The sequence below is a fragment of the Saccopteryx leptura genome, chromosome 12 (assembly GCF_036850995.1).
Source record: "Saccopteryx leptura isolate mSacLep1 chromosome 12, mSacLep1_pri_phased_curated, whole genome shotgun sequence".
NCBI classification, from domain to species: Eukaryota; Metazoa; Chordata; class Mammalia; order Chiroptera; family Emballonuridae; genus Saccopteryx; species Saccopteryx leptura.
Window position 1 is genome coordinate 45,382,031 of NC_089514.1, and position 26,221 is coordinate 45,408,251.

General features: G+C 40.2%; 1 protein-coding gene and 1 non-coding gene across 3 annotated transcripts in view; one reads left to right on the forward strand and one right to left on the reverse strand.

Annotated features, from left to right (window-relative positions):
- The window catches only part of PHTF2 (putative homeodomain transcription factor 2), a 179,897-nt gene that overhangs the window by 25,608 nt on the left and 128,068 nt on the right, over positions 1-26,221 (forward strand). For both annotated transcript variants that reach the window (XM_066354457.1, XM_066354458.1), the window contains exon 2: positions 20,677-20,756. In XM_066354457.1, coding sequence (XP_066210554.1) covers positions 20,712-20,756 — 45 coding nt within the window. In that variant the 5' untranslated portion in view covers positions 20,677-20,711. The remainder of the gene's footprint in view (positions 1-20,676; positions 20,757-26,221) is intronic.
- On the reverse strand, positions 1,566-1,631 carry LOC136384290 (small nucleolar RNA U54). Its single transcript, XR_010747577.1, has one exon. It is a non-coding gene; the product is annotated as a small nucleolar RNA U54 (small nucleolar RNA).

Genomic DNA, 26,221 nt, shown 5'->3' on the forward strand with positions numbered 1-26,221 from the left:
GCAGCGCCTTTTCTAACAAAGTGAGCATAATACATTTTATCTGCCCAACACACACACACACTGATTTAAATAATATTAATATTTTTGGGTGTGTTAGTAAAGAAATTCAGAGATAACTTCTGTACATTATTCAAATTGTTATTTGTTTGGCCTGACCTGTGGTGGCACAGTAGATAAAATGTCGACCTAGAATGCTGAGGTTACCAGTTTGACACCCTGGGCTTGCCTGGTCAAAGCGCATATGGGAGTTGATGCTTCCTGCTCCTACCCATCTTCTCCCTCTCTCTCTCTCCCTCTCTCCCCCTCTCTCCTCTCTAAAATAAATAAAATCTTACAAAATTGTTTAACCTTTATTGACTTGTGGAATATTTGGCTAGGTGTTACTGATGAGAAATTGAGTCCAAGAGAATTCAGTAATTATTCGAAAGCACACAGCTCTTAGTGTCAGAACTTTAATCTAGAAACTAATTCTCCTAATGCTTAGTTCTTTTTTTCTCTACTTCTGCTGCATATTATAATTTACTGTGTACTTGTGAAACACAATGATGTCCCTTTTCTTTCTTAAGAGTGTTTGCATAAGAGTGGATAAAATATATGGCTATACTGCTTTGCATTTTTTTTAAAATCAGTGTGTTTCTGATTTTATTTCTTATTTATTTATTTACAGAGACAGAGAGCGAGTCAGAGAGAGGGATAGACAGGGACAGACAGACAGGAACGGAGAGATGAGAAGCATCAATCATTTAGTTTTTCGTTGTGACACCTTAGTTATTCATTGATTGCTTTCTCATATGTGCCTCGACCAGGGGCCTGCAGCAGACCGAGTAATGCCTTGCTGGAGCCAGCGACCTTGGATCCAAGCTGGTGAGCTTTTTGCTCAAGCCAGATGAGCCCACGCTCAAGCTGGCGACCTCGGGGTCTCGAACCTGGGTCTTTCCACATCCCAGTCCGACGCTCTATCCACTGCGCCACCGTCTGGTCAGGCTGCATTTTTATTTAAATGAAAGATATATTACTACATAACAGCTAGAAGAGACATCAACCTTCAACACTTTTTTGTCCAAACAAATATTTTTAGGAAGCTACATCTTAGAGGAGGTAGAATTTGATCAGATTTAGAAGGATGAATGAGTGAAGAAAAGGAGTGGGATAACAGCACAAGCAGTTTTGTCTGGGGTGGGCATAAATTGTTTGTTTGTTTTTTTAACAACTGATAATCAATTTATTAAAAAGGCTGATTTAAGCATCTGCAATGGTGACTTCAACCTCAACTCCCAGCTCAATACTGATGGAAGTAATCTGTTTAACAATCGCAGAAGGGCTGTGCAGGTCAATGAGACGTTTGTGGATCCTCATCTGAAACCGATCCCAAGTCTTGGAACCCTCCCCGCAGGAAGTTTTTCTTATAGTGATTCTCAGAGTCTTGGTAGGCATGCGAACGGGTCCTTTCACTTAGAGATTCTTTTCCTTTGCACCTCTGATCAAGTCAGCACACACTAGAGAAAGAAAACGGTCTTTCAGTTCACTCGGAACAACCGGAGGCGGCTTAAAGAAATTTTAACTGCTGCTGGCTCAGAATAGCGTATAAAACTATCATTTTAATTCAACAAGTGATTATCTCCTCATCGCCAATAAATTGTTTTTTGAGAATAGTTTGAGTCATGGTGCAACAGAGAAAATTTTCAGAAGAATGAGAGAAGTATTTTATAACATTATGTAGTGTGGTATTTGATAGAGTGATTTTTTTCTGACATAGGGAATGGTTACAAACCTGACCATTTCTTTGGTTACATTTGTACAGAGATTAGTGTTGGACATTACTCTATTTGTAGTAAGAGCCTATAAGGCCTATTTAACATAGTAATATGTCTTTGTACTCATCTTTTCCTTCCACGTGGTCTTTGAAATCATACATGCATTTTGTGTGGACCTTCACATAGTAAAGAATAATTTCAGATGTTTTGACAAGGTATGATGATTAAAGCAGTGTCAAAGAGAGAATAACACCCAAGTTCATTTTATGAGGCCAGCATTATCCTAATTCCAGTACCAGAAAAAGACACTACAAAGAAAGAAAATTATAGGCCAATATTCCTGATTAACATAGATGCTAAAAGTCTTAAACAAAATATTAGTAAATTAGATCCTGCAATACATTAAAAAGATCACCTACCATAATCAGCTGGGATTTATTCCGGAGATGCAAGGTTGGTACAATATCCATGAATCAATAAACGTGATGTACCACATGAAAAAAATGAAGGACAGCCTGACCAGACGTTGGTGCAGTGGATTGAGCGTCAGACTAGGAAGCGGAGGATCCAGGTTTGAAACCCTGAGGTCACCAGCTTGAGCCTAAGGTCGCCCCCTTTAAAAATTTTTTTTAAGACTTTATACATTTTAGAGAGAGAGAGAGAGAGAAGTCAGGGGAGGATCAGAAAGCATCAACTCCCGTATGTGCCTTAACGAGGCAAACCCAGGGTTTCAAACCAGTGACTTCAGCATTCCAGGTTGACATTTTATTTACTGAACCACCACAGGTCAGCCAGCAACCCCTTTTTTAAGTGAGAGGAGAGGAGATAGGGAGATATCCCACATGCACCTTGACTAGGATCCACTCAGCAACCCTCGTCTGGGGCCGATGCTTAAATCAAGCATGCTATCCTCAGCACCTGGGGTTGATGCGTAAAGCAGTCGAGCCACTGGCTGCAAGAGAGGAGGAGAGAGAGGAAGTAGATGATCACTTCTCATGTGTGCCCTACCTGGGGATTGGACCCAGGATGTCTGCATGCGGGGCCAACACTATCTATTGAACCAACTGGCCAGGGCCCAGCATCCATTTATGATGAAAATGCTCAGAAAAATGGGAGTAGAAAGAACATACCTCAATATAGCAAAGGCCTTATATGACAAAACCACAGCTAGCATCATACTCAGTAGGCAAAATCTATAAGCGTTTACCTTAAGATTGGAAACAAGACAGGGATGTCCACTATCACCATTCTTATTCAACATAGTACTGGAAGTCCTAGCCATAGCAGTCAGACAAAAAGAAGAAATAAAAGGTATCCAAATTGGAAAGGAAGAAGTAAAACTATCATTATTTGCAGATAATATGATACTGTATATAGAGAACCCTAAAGAGTCTTTTTTTTTAACTTTTTTTTTAAAAGATTTTATTCAATTTTCAGAGAGGAGAGAGAGAGAGAGAGAAAGGGGAGGAGCAGGAAGCATCAACTCCCATACGTGCCTTGACCAGGCAAGCCCAGGGTATTGAACAGGCGACCTCAGCATTCCAGGTCAACGTTTTATCCCACTGCGCCACCACAGGTCAGGCCTAAAGAGTCTTTTTTAGGTGAGAGAAGGGAAGATAGTGAAGCAGACCCCCACATGTGCCCCGACTGGGATCCACCTGGCAACCCCATCTGGGGTTGAGCCAATGCTCAAGTACCAAGCTATTTTTAGTACCTGAGGCTGATAGGCTCCCATGGAGCTATCTTCAATGCCTGGGGCCATGCTCAAACCAAATTGAGCCATTAGCTATGGGAGGGAAAGAGGAAGAGGAAGGAGAGAGGGAGGGGAGGAGAAGCAGATTGTTTCTTCCTCTGTGTGCCCTCACCAGGAATCAAACCTGGGACATCCACACGACAGGCCAACACTCATCCACTGAGCCACTGGCCAGGGCCAGTTTTTTCTAATATATCTTCTCAGGCAAGGGAAACAAGAAAAGAATAAATGGGACTACATCAAACTAAAAAGCTTTTCACAGCAAAGGAAGCCATCAATAAAATTAAAAGACATTCCATTGAATGAGAGCATATATTCGCCAATGGCACATCTGATAAGGGGTTCATATCCAAAACTTATAAAGAAGTTATAAAAACACCAAAAGCAGTTAAAAAAATGGGCAAAGGACCTAAATAGACACTTGTCCAAAGAGGACATACAGATGGCCAATAGACTTATGAAAAGACGCTCATGTCACTCACTAATCATCAGAGGAATGCAAATTAAGACGATGAGATACTACCTCACACGTGCAGAATGGCTGTTGTCAATAATTAAACATGTGTGGCAAGGATGTGGATAAAAGGGAACCCTTGTGTGTACTGTTCATGGGAATACAAATTGGTACAGCCACTGTGGAAACCAGATGGAATTACCTCAAAAATTTTTAAATGGAACTGCCTTTTCTAAAATTTTTTTTTTTTTTTTTAATTTATTCATTTTAGAGAGGAGAGGGAGAGACAGAGAGAGAGAAGGGGGGAGGAGCAGGAAGCATCAACTCCCATATGTGCCTTGACCAGGCAAGCCCAGGGTTTCGAACCGGCAACCTCAGCATTTCCAGGTCGACGCTTTATCCACTGCGCCACCACAGGTCAGGCCAGAACTGCCTTTTGACCCAGTGATCCCACATCAGGTAGCATATCCTAAGACCCTGAAATGCTAATTTGAAAGAATATATATACCCTTATGTTCACTGTAACCTTATAGTAGTCAAGATTTGGAAGCAGCCTAGCTCTCTATCAGTATATGAGTGGATAAAAAAAGCTGTGGTACATTTACACAGTGGAATACTACTCAGCTATATAAAAAGAAGGCAGTCTTACCCTTTGCAACAGAATGGATGGACCTGGAGAGCATTATGCTAAATGAAATAAACCAGTCAGGAAAAGACAAGTACCATATGATTTCACTCAAATGTGGACTCTAATGAACAAAATAAACTAACAAAATAGAAACAGACTCATAGATACAAAGAATAGACTAACAGCTGTTAGAGGGGAGGAGGGTTATGGGCCTGGGTGAAAAGGGTGAAAGGATTAAAGCAGGGGTCCCCAAACTGCAGGTCGCATGTGGCCCCCTGAGGCCATTTATCTGGACCCCGCCACTCTTCCGGAAGGGGCACCTCTTTCATTGGTGGTCAGTGAAAGGCCCATAGTTCCCATTGAAATACTGGTCAGTTTGTTGATTTAAATTTACTTGTTCTTTATTTTAAATATTGTATTTGTTCCCGTTTTGCTTTTTTACTTTAAAATAAGATATGTGCAGTGTGCACAGGGATTTGTTCATAGTTTCTTTTATAGTCTGGCCCTCCAACGGTCTGAAGGACAGTGAACCTGGCCCCCTGTGTAAAAACTTTGGTGACCCCTGGATTAAAGCAAGAAAAAATAACTCAGACTTAGACAACAGATTTTATTTATTTTTTTACAGAGAGAGAGAGAGTCAGAGAGAGGGATAGATAGGGACAGACAGACAGGAATGGAGAGAGATGAGAAGCATCAATCATTCGTTTTTCGTTGCGACACCTTAGTTGTTCATTGATTGCTTTCTCATATGTGCCTTGACCGCAGGCCTTCAGCAGACTGAGTAACCCCTTGCTCAAGCCAGTGACCTTGGGTCCAAGCTGGTGAGCTTTTGCTCAAACCAGATGAGCCTGCACTCAAGCTGGTGACCTCGAGGTCTTGAACCTGGGTCCTTCCGTGTCCCAGTCCGATGCTCTATCCACTGCACCACCGCCTGGTCAGGCGACAACAGATATTTAACTGGTTGATTATCGGAGGGAAAAAGGGTGGAGGAAAGGAGAAGAGGATGTAAAGCAGTGGTCCCCAACCTTTTTTGGGGCACGGACCAGTTTAATGTCAGAACATATTTTCACGGACCTGCCTTTAGGGTGGGACGGATAAATGTATTACGTGACTGAGACAGGCGTCAAGAGTGAGTCTTAGACGGATGTAACAGAGGGAATCTGGTCATTTAAAAAAATAAAGCATTGTTCAGACCTAAATATAAATAAAATGGAAATAATGTAAGTTATTTATTCTTTCTCTGCGGACCGGTACCAAATGGCCCACGGACTGGTACCGGTCCGCGGCCCGGGAGTTGGGGACCACTGATGTAAAGGGTATAAATGGTGATGGGAGTAGACTTGACTTGGGGTGGTTAACACACAATATATAGATGATTTATTACAGAATTGTACACCTGAATTCCATATAATTTTATTAACCAGTGTCACCCCAATAAATTCAATAAAAAAAATAAAATAAAACCCAAAATACTCATAATCACTCTAGCACAAAATAAAAAAAAAAGAGTTAATTACTTCAGAGTAACTATCTATAGTACGATTTAAACATTATGCCTGAAGTTAACTGTGGTTTTATAATTGGGTTATTTCCATATCTTAATGCTGATCCATCTATCAGATTAGTTGATGAAATATCTGTTCAAGTTACCCAGTAAGCTATCTATGCTACTTTTTTTGGTGAATAATGTTATAATTTAGCACTGAAAGTTATATACTATGAACTAACATAATAGCATATAAACCTGTAGCTTAGACTGTCAGGATCAAAGAAGTTAAAAGGCTTCAGAGGTAATTTTTATTCAGAAAATCATTTGTTGATTTATTTTTGTTTTTTATACTCAAATAATTTGTATCTTTGAATGTACTTTGTCCAATATTTGATTCAGAAATTTATCTCAGCATCCTGTAAATCCTGTTTAAAAATAGGTATGAGCCTGACCAGGCGGTGGCGCAGTGGATAGAGCGTCAGACTCGGATGTGGAGGACCCAGGTGTGAGACCCTGAGGTCACCAGCTTGAGCGCGGGCTCATTTGGTTTGAGCCAGGCTCATCAGCTTGGACCCAAGGTCGCTGGCTCGAGCAAGGGGTCACTCGGTCTACTCTAGCCCCCCCCCCATTAAGGTACATATGAGAAAACAATCAATGAACAACTAAGGTGTCGCAAGGAAAAACTAATAATTGATGCTAATCATCTCTCTACATTCCTGTCTGTCTCTATCTGTCTCTCTCTCTGACTCTCTCTGTCTCTGCCACCAAAAAAAAAAAAATAGGTATGAGCCCGCACTGGCTGGTTGGTTCAGCAGTAGAGCGTTGCCCAGTGTGTGGAAGTCCCTAGTTTGATTCTGTGCCAGGGCACACAGGAGAAGTGCTCATCTGTTTCTTCACCCTTCCCTCTCTCCTATCTCTCTGTTTCTCTCTTCCCCTCCTGCAGCCAAGGCTCCATTGGAGCAAAGTTGGCCTGGGTGCTGAGTATGGCTCCATGGCCTCTGCCTCAGGCACTACTAGAATGGCTCCTGCAGCAATGGAGCAACACCCCAGATGGGCAGAGCATGGCCCCCAGGTGGGAATGCTGGGTGGATCCTGGTCCTGGTCGGGCGCATGTGGGAGTCTGACTGCCTGACTGCTTCTAACTTTGGAAAATACAAAGAAAAGAAAAGAAAAAGGTATGAGACACTTGGTGTCACAGAAATATTGTTGACACAATGGAGAAACTATTAAATGAGTTAGCAGAGCAGACACCACCATTACTAAAGAAGGGTGTTTTTCTGTTTTTAAAAAACAAAATTGACTGATTTTTTATAAATTCAAATAAATAATTGAAATTTTAAAGTATTTTACATAACTAATGTACTGTTATAGTTGATTTTTGAATTCTTTCTAAATGTAGCTTGTTGTAAACCAAAGTATACAAAAATTTATCTTTAAGATAATTTTATTTGAAGCAAACATTTTCTCACTTTCACTGAAGCTTTTAAAAAATTATTACTCTTTATACGTGACCATTTAGGTATTCCCCAAATACAGATTGGGGCAAAAGTTCAGAGTTTATTCTTCTATTATTATTTATTATTTATTGTATTACTTTTTATATGAACAGCTGTAAACCTACTTTTGCTCACTTCTGTATATTAATATTTTATAATAGATTGGGTTAATAAAATATCTTTCACATTTTATATATGAAATACATATTATTTATGCTTTTGAGGGATTAAGAGAGAGGACCTTTATCTTAGTAAGTAATCTGGAAAAATTGGGTAAAGTGAAGGGAGTAAAGTGAAAATTTGATATTCTAATACTCTTTATATCATGGTTTGTAGTTGCATTTGGCAGGGAAGGGGCTAGGGGTGGAAAAAGAGGGAGAGTTATAATCAATTGGGAAACATACATGATTATCTTGACAAACAAATATAGGTGTGGACAAAAGTAGGTTTACAGTTGTGAATGCAAAAAATAAAGAGTTTATTCTTGTATTTATTAATTTGTATTTTTCCATATGTACGATGCTAAAACTACTTTTGTCCACCCCATATAATGGAGGTGTAATATTGTTCTCAATAGCCCACTAATAGACTCAATGGAGAAAACCTCTAGGATGAAATATGGCTAAAGCTAAATGAATAACCCTTAGAAGCTTCCAGGAAAGAAAAACACAACAGGAGATTTATTTAAGTCAGTAAAGAAAGATTCCCAAAAAATACCCTTGGGAGAGAAATGGAGATAGCTATACTTGACTGAGAAACTTTAGTGGAGGTGACTGACCTTTGAAATATCTAAATCCATGTGTATGTAGTTGAGAAATTCTAAAAAGAATTTTAATTTTTAATTTATTGTGTTTGCATGGATTCAAGTGTCCCACTGAATATAACTCCCTCACCCCCCACCCCTGTGTCCCTTTTTATACCCTCCCCCACCCCCCCCTTCCCCCGTCCCCATAACTCCCTCCCCCTTCCCTTTAGGATTTGCTGTCCTGTTATGTATATAGTTTCACTAATCCCTTTACTTTCTCTGAACCCATCCCGTCATCCCCCTTCCCTTTGAATGCTGTCCCTCTGCTCCCTGTGACCCCACCTCTGGCTCTATTTCGTTCCTCAGTTCGCATTGTTCATTATATTCCACATATATGTGAAATCATATGATATTTTTCTTTCTTGCCTGGCTTATTTCACTTAGCATAATGATCTCCAGGTCAATCTATGCTGTCACAACAGGTAAGATTTCCTTCTTTTTCACAACCACATAGTATTCCATTGTCTATATGTACCAAAGCTTTTTTAATACACTCATCCACTGACGAACACTTCGGCTGTTTCCAGATCTTAGCTATTCTAAACAATGATGCAGTAAACATGGGGGTGCATTTCTTCTTTTGAATCAGTGATTTGGTATTCTTAGGATATATTCCTAAAAATGGAATAGCTAGGTCAAAAGGCAGTTCCATTTTTAGTATTTTGAGAAACTCCAAACAGTTCTCTACAATGGCTGCACCAGTCTGCACTCCCACCAGCAGTGCAGGAGGGTTTCCTTTTCTCCACATCCTAGCCAGCATTTACTCTGTGTTGTTTTGTTGATGAGGCCCATTCTGACTGGTGTGAGGTGATATCTCATTGTGGTTTTAATTTGCATTTCTCTAATGATTAGTGATGTTGAACATTTTCTCATATGCCTACATGCCATCTCTATGTCCTTTTTGGAGAAATGTCTGTTCACTTCTTTTGCCTATTTTTTAATTGGATTGTTCACCATCCTGGTGTTGAGTTTTAGAAGTTCTTTATAAATTTTGGTTATTAACCGTTTATCAGATGTATTGACAAATATGTTCTCCCATTGTGTGGGTTGTCCTTTTATTTTGTTCACAATGTCTTTAGCTGTGCAAAAGCTTTTTAATTTGATATAGTCCCATTTGTTCATCCTGTCCTTTATTTCACTTGCCCGTGGATATAAATCAACAAAAAATATTGCTTTGAGAGATATTGGAGAGTTTACTTCCTATTTTCCTTCCAAGATGTTTATGGTTTCACGTTTAAGTCCTTTATCCATCTTGAGTTTATTCTGGTGTATGGTGTAAGTTGGTGGTCTAGTTTCATTTTTTTGCATGTACTTGTCCAGTTTTCCCAACACCATTTTTTTTAAATTTTTTTAAATTTTTATTTATTCATTTTAGAGAGGAGAGAGAGAGAGGCAGAGAGAGAGAGAGGAGAGAGAGACAGGGGGGAGGAGCTGGAAGCATCAACTCCCATATGTGCCTTGACCAGGAAAGCCCAGGGTTTCGAACTGGCGACCTCAGCATTTCCAGGTTGACGCTTTATCCACTGCGCCACCACAGGTCAGGCCCCAACACCATTTATTAAAGAGACTGTTTTTACTCCATTGTATGCTCTTATCTCCTTTGTCAAATATCAGTTGACCGTAAAGGCGTGGGTTTATTACTGGGTTCACAGTTCTGTTCCATTGATCTGTATGCCTGTTCTTACGCCAGTACCAGGCTGTTTTGAGTACAATGGCCTTGTAGAATAACTTGATATCAGGAAGTGGATACCTCCCACTTCATTCTTCCTTTTCAAGATTGCTGAAGTGATTCGTGTTCATTTTTGGTTCCATATAAAATTTTGGAATATTTGTTCTATATCTTTGAAGTATGCCACTGGTACTTTAATAGGAATTGCATTCAATTTATAGATTGCTTTGGGTAATATAGACATTTTAATGATGTTCATTCTTCCTATCCATGAACACAGTAGTATATGCTTTCACTTGTTTGTATCTTCCTTGATTTCTTTTATCAATGTTTTATAATTTTCCAAATACAAATCCTTTACCTTCTTGGTTAAATTTACTCCTAGGCACTTTATTTTTTTGTTGCAATAGTGAAGGGGATTGTTTCCTTAATTTCTCTTTCAGACAGCTTATTGGTGTATAAAAATGCCACTGGTTTCTGAATATTAATTTTATATCCTGCCACCTTGCTGAATTCATTTATCAGGTCAACTGTTTTTTTGAATGAACCTTTAGGGTTTACTATCATGTCATCAGCAAATAATGATAGTTTTACTTCTTTTTTTTCCAATTTGGATGCTTTTTATTTCTTGTCTGATTGCTGTGGCTAAGACTTCCAAAACTATGTTGAGTAAGAGTGGTGAAAGGGGGCACCCCTGCCTTGTTCCTGATCTTAAGGGGAGTGCTTTTCATTTTTGCCCATTGAATATGATGTTGGCTATGAGTTTGTCATAGATGGCCTTTGTCATGTTGAGGTATGTTCCCAGTATCCCCACTTTGCTAAGAGTTTTGATCATAAATCAAACTGGATTTTATCAAATGCTTTTTCTGCATCTATTGATATTATCATGTGATTTTTATCTTTCCTTTTTTTTATGTGATGAATCACAGTTATTGATTTGAAAATATTGTACAGGCCTTGCCTCCCTGGAATAAATCCCATTTGATCATGATGTATGATATTTTTCATGTATTGCTAGATCCAGTTTGCTAATATTTTGTTGAGAATTTTAGCATCAGGGATACTGGCCTATAGTTTTCTTTCTTTGTAGTGTCTTCACCTGGTTTTGGAATGAAGATAATGTTTGCCTCATAAAAGGAGCTTGGAAGTCTTCCCTTCTCTTGAATTTTTTGAAGTAGCTTGAAAAGGATAGGTGTTCATTCTTCTTTAAATATTTGGTAAAATTCGCTTGTGAGGCCCTGGCCGGTTGGCTCAGCGGTAGAGCGTCGGCCTGGTGTGCAGAAGTCCTGGGTTCGATTCCCGGCCAGGGCACATTGGAGAAGCGCCCATCTGCTTCTCCACCCCACCCTCCTTCCTCTCTGTCTCTCTCTTCCCCTCCTGCAGCCAAGGCTCCATTGCAGCAAAGATGGCCCGGGCGCTGGGGATGGCTCCTCCGCCTCTGCCCCAGGCACTGGAATGGCTCTGGTCGCAACAGAGCGACACCCCGGAGGGGCAGAGCGTCGCCCCCTGGTGGGCAGAGCATCGCCCCTGGTGGGCGTGCCGGGTGGATCCCGGTCGGGCGCATGCGGGAGTCTGTCTGTCTCTCCCCGTTTCCAGCTTCAGAAAAATACAAAAAAAAAAAATTCGCTTGTGAAGGCATTTGGTCCAGGACTTTTGTTTGCTGGGAGTTTTTTTTTGTTTTTTTGTTTTTTTTCTGAAGCTGGAAACGGGGAGAGACAGACAGACTCCCGCATGCGCCCGACCGGGATCCACCCGGCACGCCCACCAGGGGCGATGCTCTGCCCACCAGGGGGCGATGCTCTGCCCCTCCGGGGCGTCGCTCTGTTGCGACCAGACTCAATCCAGCGCCTGGGGCAGAGGCCAAGGAGCCATCTCTAGCGCCCCGAGCCATCTTTGCTGCAATGGAGCCTTGGCTGCGGGAGGGGAAGAGAGAGACAGAGAGGAAGGAGGGGGTGGAGGTGGAGAAGCAGATGGGCGCTTCTCCTATGTGCCCTGGCCGGGAATCGAACCCGGGTCCCCCGCACGCCAGGCCGACGCTCTACCACTGAGCCAACCTGCCAGGGCCTGCTGGGAGTTTTTTGATAACTGTTTCAATTTCATTTGTTGTAATCGGTTTGTTTAGGTTTCCTGATTCTTCCAGATTGATTTTTGGAAGAATATATGTTTCTAGGAATTTATCCATTTCACATAGGTTTTCCAAATACAGATCTTCATAGTATTTTCTTACAATCCTTTGTATTGCTGTGGTGTCTGTTGTTATTTCTCCACTTTCATTTCTAATTTTATTTATTTGCGTCTTCTCTCTTTCTTTCTTGATGAGTCTGGTTAAAGGTTCATTAATCTTATTTACCTTTTCAGAGAACTAGCTCTTGGTTTCATTGATCTTCTGTATTGTTTTTTGTTTTTGCCTCTATATCATTTATTTCCGATCTGATTTTTTTTTCCAGAGACAGAGAGTGAGTCAGAGAGAGGTATAAATAGGGACAGACAGACAGGAATGGAGAGAGATGAGAAGCATCAATCATTAGTTTTTCTTTGTGACACCTTAGTTGTTCATTGATTGCTTCCTCATGTACCATGACCATGGGGCTACAGCAGACAATGACCCCTTGCTCAAGCCAGCGACCTTGGATCCAAGCTGTTGAGCTCTTGCTCAAACCAGATGAGCCCACGCTCAAGCTGATGACCTCGGGGTCTTGAACCTTGGTCCTCCACATCCCAGTCTGACACTCTATCCACTGCGCCACTGCCTGATCAGGCTCCGCTCTGAACTTTATTATTTTCTTCCTTCTACTTCCTCTGGGCTGTATTTGTTGTTCCTTTTCTAGTTCTTTTAGATGCAGGGTTAAGTTGTTTGAGATTTTTCTTGCTTTATTAGGTATGCCTGTCATGCTATGAACTTGCCTCTCAGGACTGCTTTTCTGTGTCCCATAAATTTTGAGTTGTATGTTCATTTTCATTTTTTTCAAGGAAATTTTTTCTTTTTTCCTTGCTCTTGTTGTTAACCCAATCATTATTTACATACTGTTTTTCAGTTTTTCTATTGTCATTTTTTTTCTAGTTTCATGCCATTGTGATCAGAGAAGATGGTTGATTTGATTTTAATTTTCTTAAATTTATTGAGACTTGTTTTGTGTCCTAACATGTGGTCTATCCTAGAGAATGTACCATGAGCACTTGAAAAGAATGCATATTCTGCTGCTTTGGGGTGAAAGGTTCTTAAGATGTCTATTAAGTCCAGTTGATCTAGTGTGTCATTTAAGGCAGCTGTTTCTTTGTTAATTTTCTCTCTGAAGGTTCTATCCATTGATGTTAGTGGGGTATTAAAATCTCCTACTATTATGATATTTCTGTTGATCTCATTATGTCCATCAAAATATGCTTTATATATTTAGGTGCTCCTATATTAGGCGTATAGATATTTACAATGGTTATATCCTCCTGTAGGGTTGCTCCCTTTATCATTATGTAGTGAACTTCTTTATTCCTTACTATAGCCTTTGTTTTAAAGTCTATTTTGTTAGATATATATATTACTACCCCAGCTTTTTTTTTTCATTTCCATTTGCGTGAAATACTTTTTCTATCCCTTCACTTTTAGTCTGTGTGTATCTTTTGTTTTGAATTGAGTCTCTTGTAGACAGCATATGTACGGGTCCTGTTATATTTACACAGCTCCCCTATGTCTTTTGATTGGAGCATTTAAGGTTATTATTGATATGTATTGTTTATTGTTTATTGCCATTTTATTTTTTAAATCTACAGTCCTCCTCTTCTCGATTTTTCTTTTCCTTTGCTCTTTTTATACCAGGCCCCTTAACATTTCTTGCATTACTGGTTTGGTTGTAATGAATTCTTTGAGTCGTTTTTTGTTTTTTTAGTCTGAGAAGCTTTTTATTTCTCCTTCAATTTTAAATGTTAGCCTTACTGGATAAAGAAGTCTTGGTTGTATGTTCTTGCTTTGCATCACTTTGACTATTTCCAGCCAATCCCTTCTGGCCTCAAGTTTCTGTTGAGAAGTCCTATGTCATTCTTATGGAGGTTCCTCTGTAGGTAATTAACTTCTTTTCTCTTACAGCTTTTAGTATACTTTCTTTGTCTCTTAACTTTGACACTTTAATTATGATGTGTCTTGCTATAGGCCTCCTTGGTTTCCTCTTTAATGGAACTCTCTGTGCTTCTTGAACTTGTGTGAATTTTTCCTTCCATCTATTTAGGGACATTTTCAGCTATGATTTCTTCAAACAGGTTCTCTATTCCTTGTTTGTTCTCTTCTCCTTCAGGAACCCCTGTGATGCGGTGTTATTTCTCTTCATGTTGTCACAGAGCTCTCTTAGAGTTTCCTCAGAGTTTTTGCATGTCTTTTTTTTTTTGCTGCTCTGCTTCCATGCTTTTCTTTATCTTGTCCTCTGAATCGCTGATTCGATCCTCTGCTTCATCCAGCCTATTAATTCCTTCTAGTGCAGTCTTAATTTCTGATATTGTATTTGTCATTTCCAACTGGTTCTTTTTTATTATTTCAATGTCCTTTTTGATACTTGCTATCTTATTTAGGTGCTTGTTATGTCCAACCATTGTTGCTATAAGATCCTTGAGCATCCTAAAAATCATTGTTTTAAACTCTGCATCTGGTTTTTTGATTACTTCCATCTCATTCAGTTCTTTTTCTGGGGATTTCTCTAATTGATACACTTGGGTCGCATTTCTCTGCCCATTTATCTGTATATTAGGTATCGCTGTCTGACTTTGAAATTTTTGTGTGGTTTTTATGAAGAAAATGGGCTTGGTGGTACTGTTCTCCAGGCCACCTGTTTTTCTTATTCTAAGAATGCTTCTTGAGGGCACTATTTTCCCTGTTGTTGTATGTGAGTGTTAGATGCAGTTGGTATTTTTGTGGGTACGGTTATCCCTTCTGGCTGGCTGACTCTAAAGGTCAATCTTGATTATGTGTATTACACACTGTGTAATGTCTGTCCTGTTGGTCGTATTTATTATCCACAGTGTCTGGTGCCTGCTAGACTCCACCTGTGGGTGTGCTGAGTGTGTAGGTATTTCAATCTAGGGTTGGTACTGTCTGCCACCCACTACCAGTAGTGTTGGCTCTAGTTCTTCTTGGGTTGGCATCAGCTGTTGTTTTAAACCCGCCCTAGGCTACCAGTTTGCAGCTACTGCACTTTTTGCTTTTTATGGCCATGTTTTCTGTGTCTGGATACTATGAGAGAGGCCATCCTTTGTATAAGGATCAGCTTCCTCCTGCTTAGAGATGACAACAGCTTTGTAAAAGCCCCAAGCTCTGTAAGGTTTGTCTCCACTTTTCAGCTTCTCCTCTTCCTCTTGCAGCTGCCTGGTCTTCCCACAGAGTCTTCTGTAGTAAGACTGTAGTGTGGGCTCAGATTGGCCTCACCCAACCAACCCTCTACAGGTTGCCCACTTGGTGGGTTAGGGCAGCTGAGGTTGTGAATACAACATTTGTGGGACCCCCTACTTCAGGAGTCTCTTGGTTAGGAGCTCAGTACAGGGAATGCGACCCCCACTCCAGAGCCTAATTCCTCAGCCACTGCTGGATACTCAAATTTTATTTCTCCCCAACAAGGTGAGCAGCAAGTTTAGACCAATTGTGGCTGACAGTCTCTTTTGCAGAAGTTCGTTAAGCTGTTGAGACCCCGGTCTCGGGGAGGAAGACTGAGAGAGTCCTCTCCTGGGGCTGACTGTGCTCCTCCCAAAGGTGGCTAAGCCCTTTAACCAGATCTAACAGTAGACTCACAGGGACCCACACTTTAAATGTCTGTGCTCCAATCCTCTCTCCCTTCCCCCTCTGGAATCTAGCCCAGCACAGGACAGAATATCCAGCGCCCAGGCCAGCTGACTGAGAAGCTCCGCCCTATCCAATGCACATGAGCCGCTGTGCCAGTACTGATCACAGAGAGTGGAACTCGCCTCAGCTGGGCCAGGTGTGAGGACCTTTTCCTTAGGAGACTACTCTGGCAAGGGTTAGTCCTGAACCGATGCTTCCCGCAGCTGGCCCCTGGATGTGCCAGCCCTGGGCCTCCCAAGCAGGAACCCAGCACAGATCGGTGGGAGACACTGCCTGTGACTTATCCTCAGCAACCTTCTTGGAGCTACAAGCAATTAAGAGTTTGTGGCTGCCACTGCTAGGCCCAGGTGTACATGGAAATACCAAGCTGTAGTTCTAGGCTGGCTTTTACCCACTCTGGTCCTGGGGGAAAGTCTGCTCAAACGGCCAAGTGTCCCTGAGTCCCGCCTCCTGCAGCCTGTCTGCTGGCGCTTGTTGGCCTCAGCCACTGAAAAAAACCTCTGCTAGAGTCTAGTGCCTGTGGCAGTTCAGAGAATAGGAAGGGTAGTGGGTGTGGCTCCACCCCTAGGTATCAGTCTGTCCAGACTTTTTTCACAAACCTCAGTAGGATGTGGCCCCAGGAGTCCAGTGGGTGTGGCCTCTGAGACTCAGGTGTGTGGTCTGCCTTCTCTCTGGACAGTTTCAGCTGAGTCTCTGGTGGGGGGGGAGCTCCAGTCTCAACACCAGAAAACTGAGTCACTGCCTTGCCCCCTCCTTCCTGGCCTCTCAGAATGACCCATCGCCATGACTGGGGTAGGAGAGACTCCCGCAGAGCAGCTGCTTTTCCCCAGGTGATGCCACTCAGAGGAGATGCTCCACCCAAGAAAGATGGGGACTGCAGAACTGGAGAATGACTCAGCACAGGGGTTCTGGTGGCCGTCCCCCACATTGTCTCTCCCCGGGCCTCCAACTTTACACTCTCCTCCTGTAGCTCCAGTCCTCTCAGCTCTCTCCTGCCAGAGTCCTGGGTAAGTGGCTGTGAACGAGGTGTTCTGCGCTGGCCATTTAAAACATAGTCTGCGGCCAAGAGGTGTGTCTCTTTCTTGTGGACAGAAACCCGGCTCTTTTCACAGCCAAATGCTGCCTGGGTCCCTCTTCTAGGCTCTGGGGCTCTAGGCTGGGGCTCTGGTCCTGGGGCTGAGGACCCACACCTCTCAGGGTGACGCACCCTGCCGTGAGTCCCTCCAGGCCGCTGCTCGCTCCTGGGAGAGGGGCAGCCCTTTCTGCATCTCTGTCCTTCCTGCCAGTCTTGGTGTGGCTTCTCCAATGCTCCTTGGTTATGGATTCTTCTTAGTTTAGTCCAAAGTTGTTTTTCAAGATGATTGTTCTTAAATTGTAATCCAATTTGGTCCTGGGAGGTAGAAATTGGAGCGTCTGCCTACTCCATAGCCATCTTTCTTCCTTTGTAGTTGAGAATTGACACTGTGACGTTTTGATAGTCAGGTAGCTAGTTTTATTTTAAAGGTCAACAGAAATTAATTGCTATATTGCTTCTCTAAGCTATTTGCCATGTTTACAAAAGGTAACTGTAAATGCCTGCTAGTTCCTGGATTACAGAATTAAAAAAAATAATAAAAATAAGTGTAATTTTGAAAAAAGTATAATTAAACACCTGTATGTACTGGACTGTGGTGGGCATTTAATATATATTATTTTTTCAGTCAAAAAACCCATGTAAAGGGGTTAAACAAAAATATTTAACTGCATGACCTGTGGTGGCGCAGTGGATAAAGCGTCGACCTGGAAATGCTGAGGTCGCCGGTTCGAAACCCTGGGCTTGCCTGGTCAAGGCACATATGGGAGTTGATGCTTCCAGCTCCTCCCCACCTTCTCTCTCTGTCTCTCCTCTCTTTCTCCCTCTCTGTCTCTCTCTCCTCTCTAAAATTAAAAAAAAAAAAATTAAAAAAAAATATTTAACTTCTATGGCTGATTTTTTTTTTTTTTTTGTATTTTTCTGAAGTTGGAAACGGGGAGGCAGTCAGACAGACTCCCACATGTGCCGGACCGGGATCCACCTGGCATGCCCGCCATGAGGCTATGCTCTGCCCATCTGGGGCGTCACTCTGTTGCAACCAGAGCCACTCGAGCGCCTGAGGCAGAGGCCATGGAACCATCCCCAGCGCCCGGGCCAACTTTGCTCCAGTGGAGCCTTGGCTGTGGGAGGGGAAGAGAGAGACAGAGAGAAAGGAGAGGGGGAGGTGTGGAGAAGCAGATGGGCACTTCTCCTGTGTGCCCTGGCTGGGAATCGAATCCGGGACTCCTGCACACCAGGCTGACGCTCTACCACTGAGCCAACCGGCCAGGGCCTGATTTTTTTTTTTAAATGAAAGGGGTTTATTATTTATTAGGCCATTGGTAGCCAAAAAAAAAAAAGAAGAAGAAGAAAAAGAGCGGTTTGAGGCATGGAGTCTAAACCATCACCAGCATGGTTAGGTAGGAAAGACTACATGTCCTGTCCATTGTTCCAGAGTTTTGCAAGAGTTTTTATACATCAAGTAGGGTGAAGAAGGATGTAAGCCATTTGAGAGGATTTACATTAACTTTAGACAAAGATGATGGGAGAAGATGAATTGGGGCTAGTTCAAGGATAGGGGCTTTAGAGTCCCCAAGGGGGAAATAAGTGTCCACTCCTGTGGATTAGCTGGGCAGCAGATTTGAAAGTTCATGTGTAAAATAAGAAATGGAAGCCTGTGGGGTTTATGGTGCCTGGCTCTTTTCTCCTTTGAATAATCGTGGACATAGCCATCTGGAAATTTATTCCAACAGATATACCACTGTTTTGTCACTTTCTTTCATTGTCCAGCAGTTGTAAGTTTAATTTAGAACATCTCAAAATATTTTTTCTTGTGAAGGGATGGGTAGGTACAGTTATTTCTGTAGAAACTGACATCCAAGAGATTGAATGACTCCTTCAATATTATACGTTAAATAGAGGAAGGTAATATTTGAATCCAGTTCTTTTGATTCTGCTCCTCTTCTAAGAAATACCAGGGCAGTTGTCAGGAATTTCAAAACATAGTTTGCTTGAATTTGATGAATTAAAGATAAAATCAGTGTCTTGGGAAAAGTAATAAAATAATCTGATCTATAACATGATTAAAAGTACTGGTATGAAATACTTGAATCCATGTTAACACAATAAATTAAAATTAAGAAAAAAAAGAATAACAAAACAAAAAATACAGGCAGGAAGACCTGGCCAGATGACTTGGTTGGTAGAGCATCATGCCAAAGTGCAGAGGTTCTGGTTCAGATTATGGTCAGGGCGCATACAGGAATAGATCAATGTGCTTGTCTCTCTCTTCCTTTCTCTTTCCTTAAAATCAATAAAGCCCTGGCCGGATGGCTCAGTGGTAGAGCGTCGGCCTGGCGTGCAGAAGTCCCGGGTTCGATTCCCGGCCAGGGCACACAGGAGAAGCGCCCATCTGCTTCTCCACCCCTCCCCCTCTCCTTCCTCTCTGTCTCTCTCTTCCCCTCCTGCAGCCGAGGCTCCACTGGAGCAAAGATGGCCCGGGTGCTGGGGATGGCTCTGTGGCCTCTGCCTCAGGCGCTAGAATGGCTCTGGTCACAACAGAGCGACGCCCTGGATGGGCAGAGCATCGCCCCCTGGTGGGCGTGCTGGGTGGATCCCGGTCGGGCGCATGCGGGAGTCTGTCTGACTGCCTCCCCATTTCCAGCTTCAGAAAAATACAAAAAAAAAAAAAAAAATCAATTAAAAAATTATACTGTCATGAAGTACATACTGCCTTAAGTTTTAGAAGTTGATGTTCTGAACATTTGAACTTGCTGATAATAAGTAGTATATTTTGAATCCTGATATACACCCAAGAATGATACATAAATTTCTGTTATTTTGACTCTGGGCAAATTGTGTAGCGGTACAATCTCTCCAGTTGCACATCTGCATGTGCTAGGATCAGTTCTGCAGGTTGCTTTACTTCCAGGATTTCTCTGAGATCCTGTTGGCCTTGAATGATCCTGGTTTATAATGAGTTCTGGGACAGGTTCTGTGTTTGAATCTGTTTAGGCTCATCCTTAGCACCATAGCAGAGATGCCCTCCATCCAGTGTGGTCTTATAACTAGAAAAAGTATTACTTTTCCAGAATCAATCTGGAATTCTCTCTAGGAATTAATTTTTCTCTAAAAACTGTTTTAGACAAAAAAAGATTATTAAATGATCTGTGGTAAGTTTCTAAATATTAGCAAACTGTAATATTTGGGAAGTCCTTCATACTAATCCTATGTAATTAACTAATATTGGCTTAGTATTTAATATGTTAATTAGGTTTCTCCAGTAGTTTAATTTTAGTTCAATTTTGTGTTTACTATCATGGAAAATTAGATATGATGATAAATTTTGGCATCTCTATCAATCCCTCCTTTAGTAACAGTAATTGATACTAGTTTCTAGATAGAAACTACAGTAAAACTCCTGTTACTGGGTAAATTCCTGTTATATGTGAATTTATAAGTGAAAAATTTCCAGTATAATCTAGGAAATTCTGAAAATTTTTTAAAAAGCTAATTTAGAAAGAAACTTGTTAGAAAATCTAAGTGTTATTATTCACATAGAAATATCCTTTTATTTAATGGCCACTGATTTTGTTTACTTAAGAGGACCTGTTGCTAAAATAGTAATGAGGAAGGGTGTAATATAAGTGTAGTCCTACACCCTTTGCTCAGAAGTAACCAGAGTGCTAGATATGCATATTGCTCAGTTTCCTTTTGGAAGGTGGAAGTAAAGTTGTTTGTATGTTTTTCTCTCTTGCACAGCTTAAAATGACGAATGTGTGATTTCTGTGGAATAAATGGCGTCCAAAGTCACTGATGCTATAGTCTGGTATCAAAAAAAGGTAAGTTGATAATCAAAGGTTTTAAACTTTAAAATGTTTTTATTCTAAAATTACTTGTGTGTGTGCGCTATGGCTTTATGTCAAATATTACCTAAAATAATGACAAATTTAATTTCAGGATCTTTTGAATGGAAAGGGGAATAATATTTTGGGGGTTTTTTGTGCCAGTTTTACTTCTGAATAAATTAGAAAGTTGATGCCTAAAATGATTTTTTCTCTATTTTTTAATCTTTATTTTTAAAGTATCTAGATTAAGTATTTTCAGTTATATATAAACTAAAATTTTAGGATTATGAACATAATTAGTATTTTATAAAAGCACTAAAAGTTTTCTTGTATTTCTTTTAAGAGAAAGCTAGGTTAGCAGAGATATTATAGTTGTAACTATATTAGATGAAGAGAAAGCACAGTTTTAATCTGTTTCTAATGAGTTACAGTTCAATAGCTGAATGTTTTTAGTAAAATAAACCTTTGGAGATTGTGTTTTCCAAACTGAAATATTAAAATGTTTATTTTGATGTTTTAGGATTATTTTAACTACTTAACTAGCTCTTTCATCCTATACATTTCAAAATATGCTTTACCAATGTAATTTTTTCCTTATAAAGTTCAAGAGAATAAATGCCTTTTTTGGAAAACACAGTGTACTGCTTACTCCTGAAAAATGTTTACACTCTTTAAAATGAGTATTATATGTAATATCTTGGACTTTTAGTGTATATAGTGAATTATGTTTATTTTCACATTTTAAGACACTTTTGATTCTCATTCTTCACATCCTTGTTAACAAATTATATATTTGAAGCCTTCCTGTGTATGGGAATTGCAGACAATTTTAAAATTTAGTTGTATTAAAATAATTAGTAATTAGAACACTTTAAAGATTAGTGAAATATAAGGATACTATCTATCTTTGGATGTGTTTGTTTTTTTTTTTTAAGGGTAAAATTTACAGATATACAATATTTTATTTTTCAATATCTATCATTTTTCATGTAAGGTACTAAATTGGAAGTTCTAAAAGGAAGTGTCGATTGTACTGTTAATTCAATCTTTTGTGTTTCTACATTAATGTTATCTTTGCTTTTAAACTTCCAATCAATTTAAAAGAAACAAAATAAAAATTTTTTATTGCTACATAGGTCTTCAAAAGCTTTTCTCTTAATTTCTATTTATAAGAGTTGGTAGTGTTTATTAACATTTTATTTATTTGTATTTTGTGTTAAACATTTCAAACTTTACTGAAGGTCATTTATAGAGTATACTAGACTGACTTTTCTTGGGATCTAAGGCTTTGAAATATTATTCTCACATTCAGTTAGCATAGTGACATTCTTCTCATCTGGGGGTAATGTACCTAGCAGCTTTGGAGGTGTATAATCAAAATATTCTTCAGAGCAAATAGAACAGATGTCATCATTTATATCTAGCGAATGTAATCATCTTTTTTTTGAGTGAGAGAAAGAGGGGGACAGACAGGAACAGATAGACAAGAAGGCAGAGAGATGAGAAGCATCAGTTCTTGGCTGCGGCACCATATTTGTCATGGATTGTATTCTCATATGTGCTTTGACCAGGGGGCTCCAGCTGAGCCACTGACCCCTTGCTCAAGCCAGTGACCCTGCACTCAAGCCGGTGACCTCAGGGTTTTGAATATGGGTCCTCAGCATCCCAGGTTGATGCTCTATCCGCTGAGCCACAGCCTGGTCAGACAAACATTTCATGTTAGTCACCAACATCATTAACCAGATTTGATTCCTCTATATTTTTTCTTTTGCTTTAAAATTTAATTGTCTTGAAGAAATACAAGTGAATACTTTGGAAGATTAGTGTTTCAAGGCTTATTGGAGGTAGGGGGAAGCAGCCTCTAGTACTCCCTCTCCCTGTTCTTACCTGATAGCTGAGTTCTCCTCAGGGAGAATCGTTTTAAATTCTTTATAGCTCAGTGCTTCTCAAACTGAAGTTCTACTTCTCATCACTAGTAGGGAGTTGAGGAGGGTGGGTTGTAAAATGTGGGGTGTGGAGCTTTGGTTTTCATAATTATTTTGAGGGAGGAATACTGACATTTGTGGATAAGAATCAGAGATACTAAATGCAATACAATACAGTAAACGAGAGTTGGCAAATTTTTTGTAAAGGGCCAGATAGTAAATACTTTAGGTCTTGAGGGCTATAAGGTCTCTGTAACAAGTACTCACTAATATCATAGTACAAAACAGCCATAGATAATACGTCAATGAGTAAAGTGAATGGGCATGGCTATGTTCTGATAAAACAATTTACAAAAACAGGCAATGAGCTAGATTTGGGCCACAGACTTCAGTTTGCTGACCCATGCTCAAAGATAGCCCCATACAACAAAGAATTATCCTGTTTAGTGTTCAATAGTGCCCTGTTGAAAAACACTGGATTTTTTTTAATGGTTTTCTTTATGTTTCTAAACGTACCTACCTTGCCTTCACTTGATTATTTTATTGTAGATGTTATTTGTATATTTCTGACTGTGATAAAGAGTTACTTTTTTCTGAGCTTCCCTCAGTCTTCCAGCTGCCATTTTACCAATGACTACAAATTTTAGTGAAATCAGTATTCAGGGCTTATGTTTGTATATGCATTGTTTAGAGCTGTGTCCTGTAATGTACTATTTCCTGTCTGCAACATTTTGCCTTCTTTTTTGAGGGGGGGGTTTTAATTCTCCAAAGTCTGTTGGAACTGTAAAACTCCTTTTGTTGTAGTTAGTCACACTCAGGTATAGGCAATCCCTGGGTTACGAATGAGATAGGCTCTGTAGGTTTGTTCCTAAATTGAATTTGTATGTAAGCTGGAACAGATACATTTACCTATTGAATGCAACTTAGATGTTTGCCTTAACATAGTGTTTATTTTTACCTTTCTGGGCATATAAATATTTAAACGTTTTCAAGTACAACCTTAAACAATTTTGCACGGTGCAGAAGATGATGGACTTGTTGGAGAGGATGGGACTGTTGTTAGAGTGTTAGGGTTTGATTCTGCTGCTGGAGTCAGTTTCTGGAAGTAGGCATGGAGGAAGGTTTGTGCACAGCTTTTCTTTTTCTCATCATAAATGGCCTTTCGCATATTAGGCCCTCAGAAATTGTATGGTAAACTTTGGTGAACCTCTCTGTAACAGGATCCTCTAACTTGGCCATTTCTGCTTAAAATAGATAAAGAGCATCATCAGCTAGTAACTCTTTTGTAAAATATTTTTTCAGTTCTAGAGTTTCTAGGTCCCTGTTTTCTTCCCTAATTGCTGTTATCTGTTGCTCTAATTCCATAAGGTCTTCGTTGGTTACTTCTTTGCCATGGGAGTCGAGTAACACTATGATAACATTTCAGAATAACTTGCCTAGGGTCATACAGATGGTGAAGAATGATTAAATCTCAGCTCTCAAACTCAACAGCTGTGGCTGGCTGTTATTTACTTTTAAGGTTTTCCTTTCTTTTGCAAGTAAGACTATCTTTAGCAAAAATAGGGGCATTTATTTGCTTTCAAATTAAACCATGTGAAGTGATGAAGCTTACCTCAGTTGACTGAATTTCAACACCAGGGCACTAGAACACCGTCAGATGGATCTATCCTAGAATTGGTTTATTTCCTCCTACTGCAGAAACTTTCACCATGTTTTGTGGACACATGCCCAGAGTCACCTCCAGACTCTTACTCTTTTAGTTCTCTAAGAAGAAAGGATATATAGAGAAATGGAATTGTGTTTCTCATACAGAACTATTCCTGACCCTTTTCTCTGTTGCAAGAGCTACTTTGTGACAAAATTCATTATCTTTCACAGAGCCTTATGGCCAGGGAGTATGTAGCTAACTCCTCAGAGGGGGGTGAATGCTGATTAGTCTAAGCCAATCATGGACTTCTATTTTCTTTGCCAGTGACTGACTTGGAAAGGGCGCATGGATTCCAAGTCTATCTAGCTAATGAAATATGAAGGAGGCATCTGGGAAAAGTCTTTCATCTCTTAAAAAGAGACCTAATAATAATAATAATAGCAAAAGTTATATGACATTTATATTCATTTTCTAAGAGCTTAATGTATATTAATTAATTTAACAAAAGTAAATGAAATAAAGTAGAGGGTCTGTTTAGCGTCTGGACATTGGTGGGTGAGGCTCTGCTGCTTGAAGCTGTTGTAAACTTGCTCCCGTGATGTGAGCTTGCCAACAGGCTGAGGATGAAAGAATTCAAAGATGGAAAGAACTTCAGTTTTTCAGCACGTTTTGAGACACAAAATTAATTAACTCTGGAAATGTTTTACTTTGGGACTTCTTATTGTGTGAGATAATAAATATCCTGAATTTTTCAGTCACTAGGAGTTTTATTTCCTTGCAGCTGAAAATGTTCTAAGTGATACACAAGAAATTCTTTCTGATGGAATATGGTTTCTCATACAGTCCTTTTCTGCTTCTAGATGGTTATAGTAGTAGATAGAAAATTAAGATCTACCAAAGTAGAGGTACTCAGCCTCAGACAAATGTGTTTGTTACATTTTTTTCTTTTATGTTTTTGCTTTGAGCCATATTCTTATATAAACCATTAAATCCTTAATGTACAATACTTTTAAACTACTTTGCTTTACAGTATTGGTATGGTTGAAAGAGCACTTGAATTTGATTTGTGACATTTGCCATTTTGTATTATTGAATGTGTTACTTAATATCTCTGAGCCTCAGTTCTTTAGTAAATGAAGGATAGTAATGCTTCCCCTTCGTCCTTCACAGGGTTGTGCAGGAATAAATAAACTTTAAATATGATTTTTAAAAAGTTTTTAAGAGCTCTGGCCAACTGGCTTAGTAGTAGAACTTCGGCCTGGTGTATGGAAGTCCCGGGTTTGATTCCTGGCCAGGGCACACAGGAGAAGTGCCCATATGGTTCTCCACCCTTTCCCCCTCTCTTTCCTCTCTATCTCTCTCTTCCCCTCCCACAGCCAAGACTCCATTGGAGCAAAGTTGGCCCGAGCACTGAGGATGGCTCCATGACCTCCGCCTCAGGTGCTAGAATGGTTGCAACAGAGCAATGCCCCAGATAGGTGGAGCATCGCCCCCTAGTGGGCTTGCTGGGTGGATCCCAGTCGGGAGCATGTGGGAGTCTGTCTCTCTACTTCCTCGCTTCTCACTTCAGAAAAATACAAAAAAAAGTTTTTAAGAGTGGTTTATGAATTTTTCAATAAATATGAAGTATCTCTCTTTAAAATTTTCTTAGTAATGAATCTAATGAATTGGGATATAATAGATGAAAAATTAATATGGCTTACAGTACTCGGCAATTTTTTTAAAAAATAATTTTATTTTATTTTATTTGTTTACAGAGACAGAGAGAGAGTCAGAGAGAGGGATAGATAGGTACAGACAGACAGGAACAGAGAGAGACAAGAAGCATCAATTATCAGTTTTTCATTGCGACACCTTAGTTGTTCATTGATTGCTTTCTCATATGT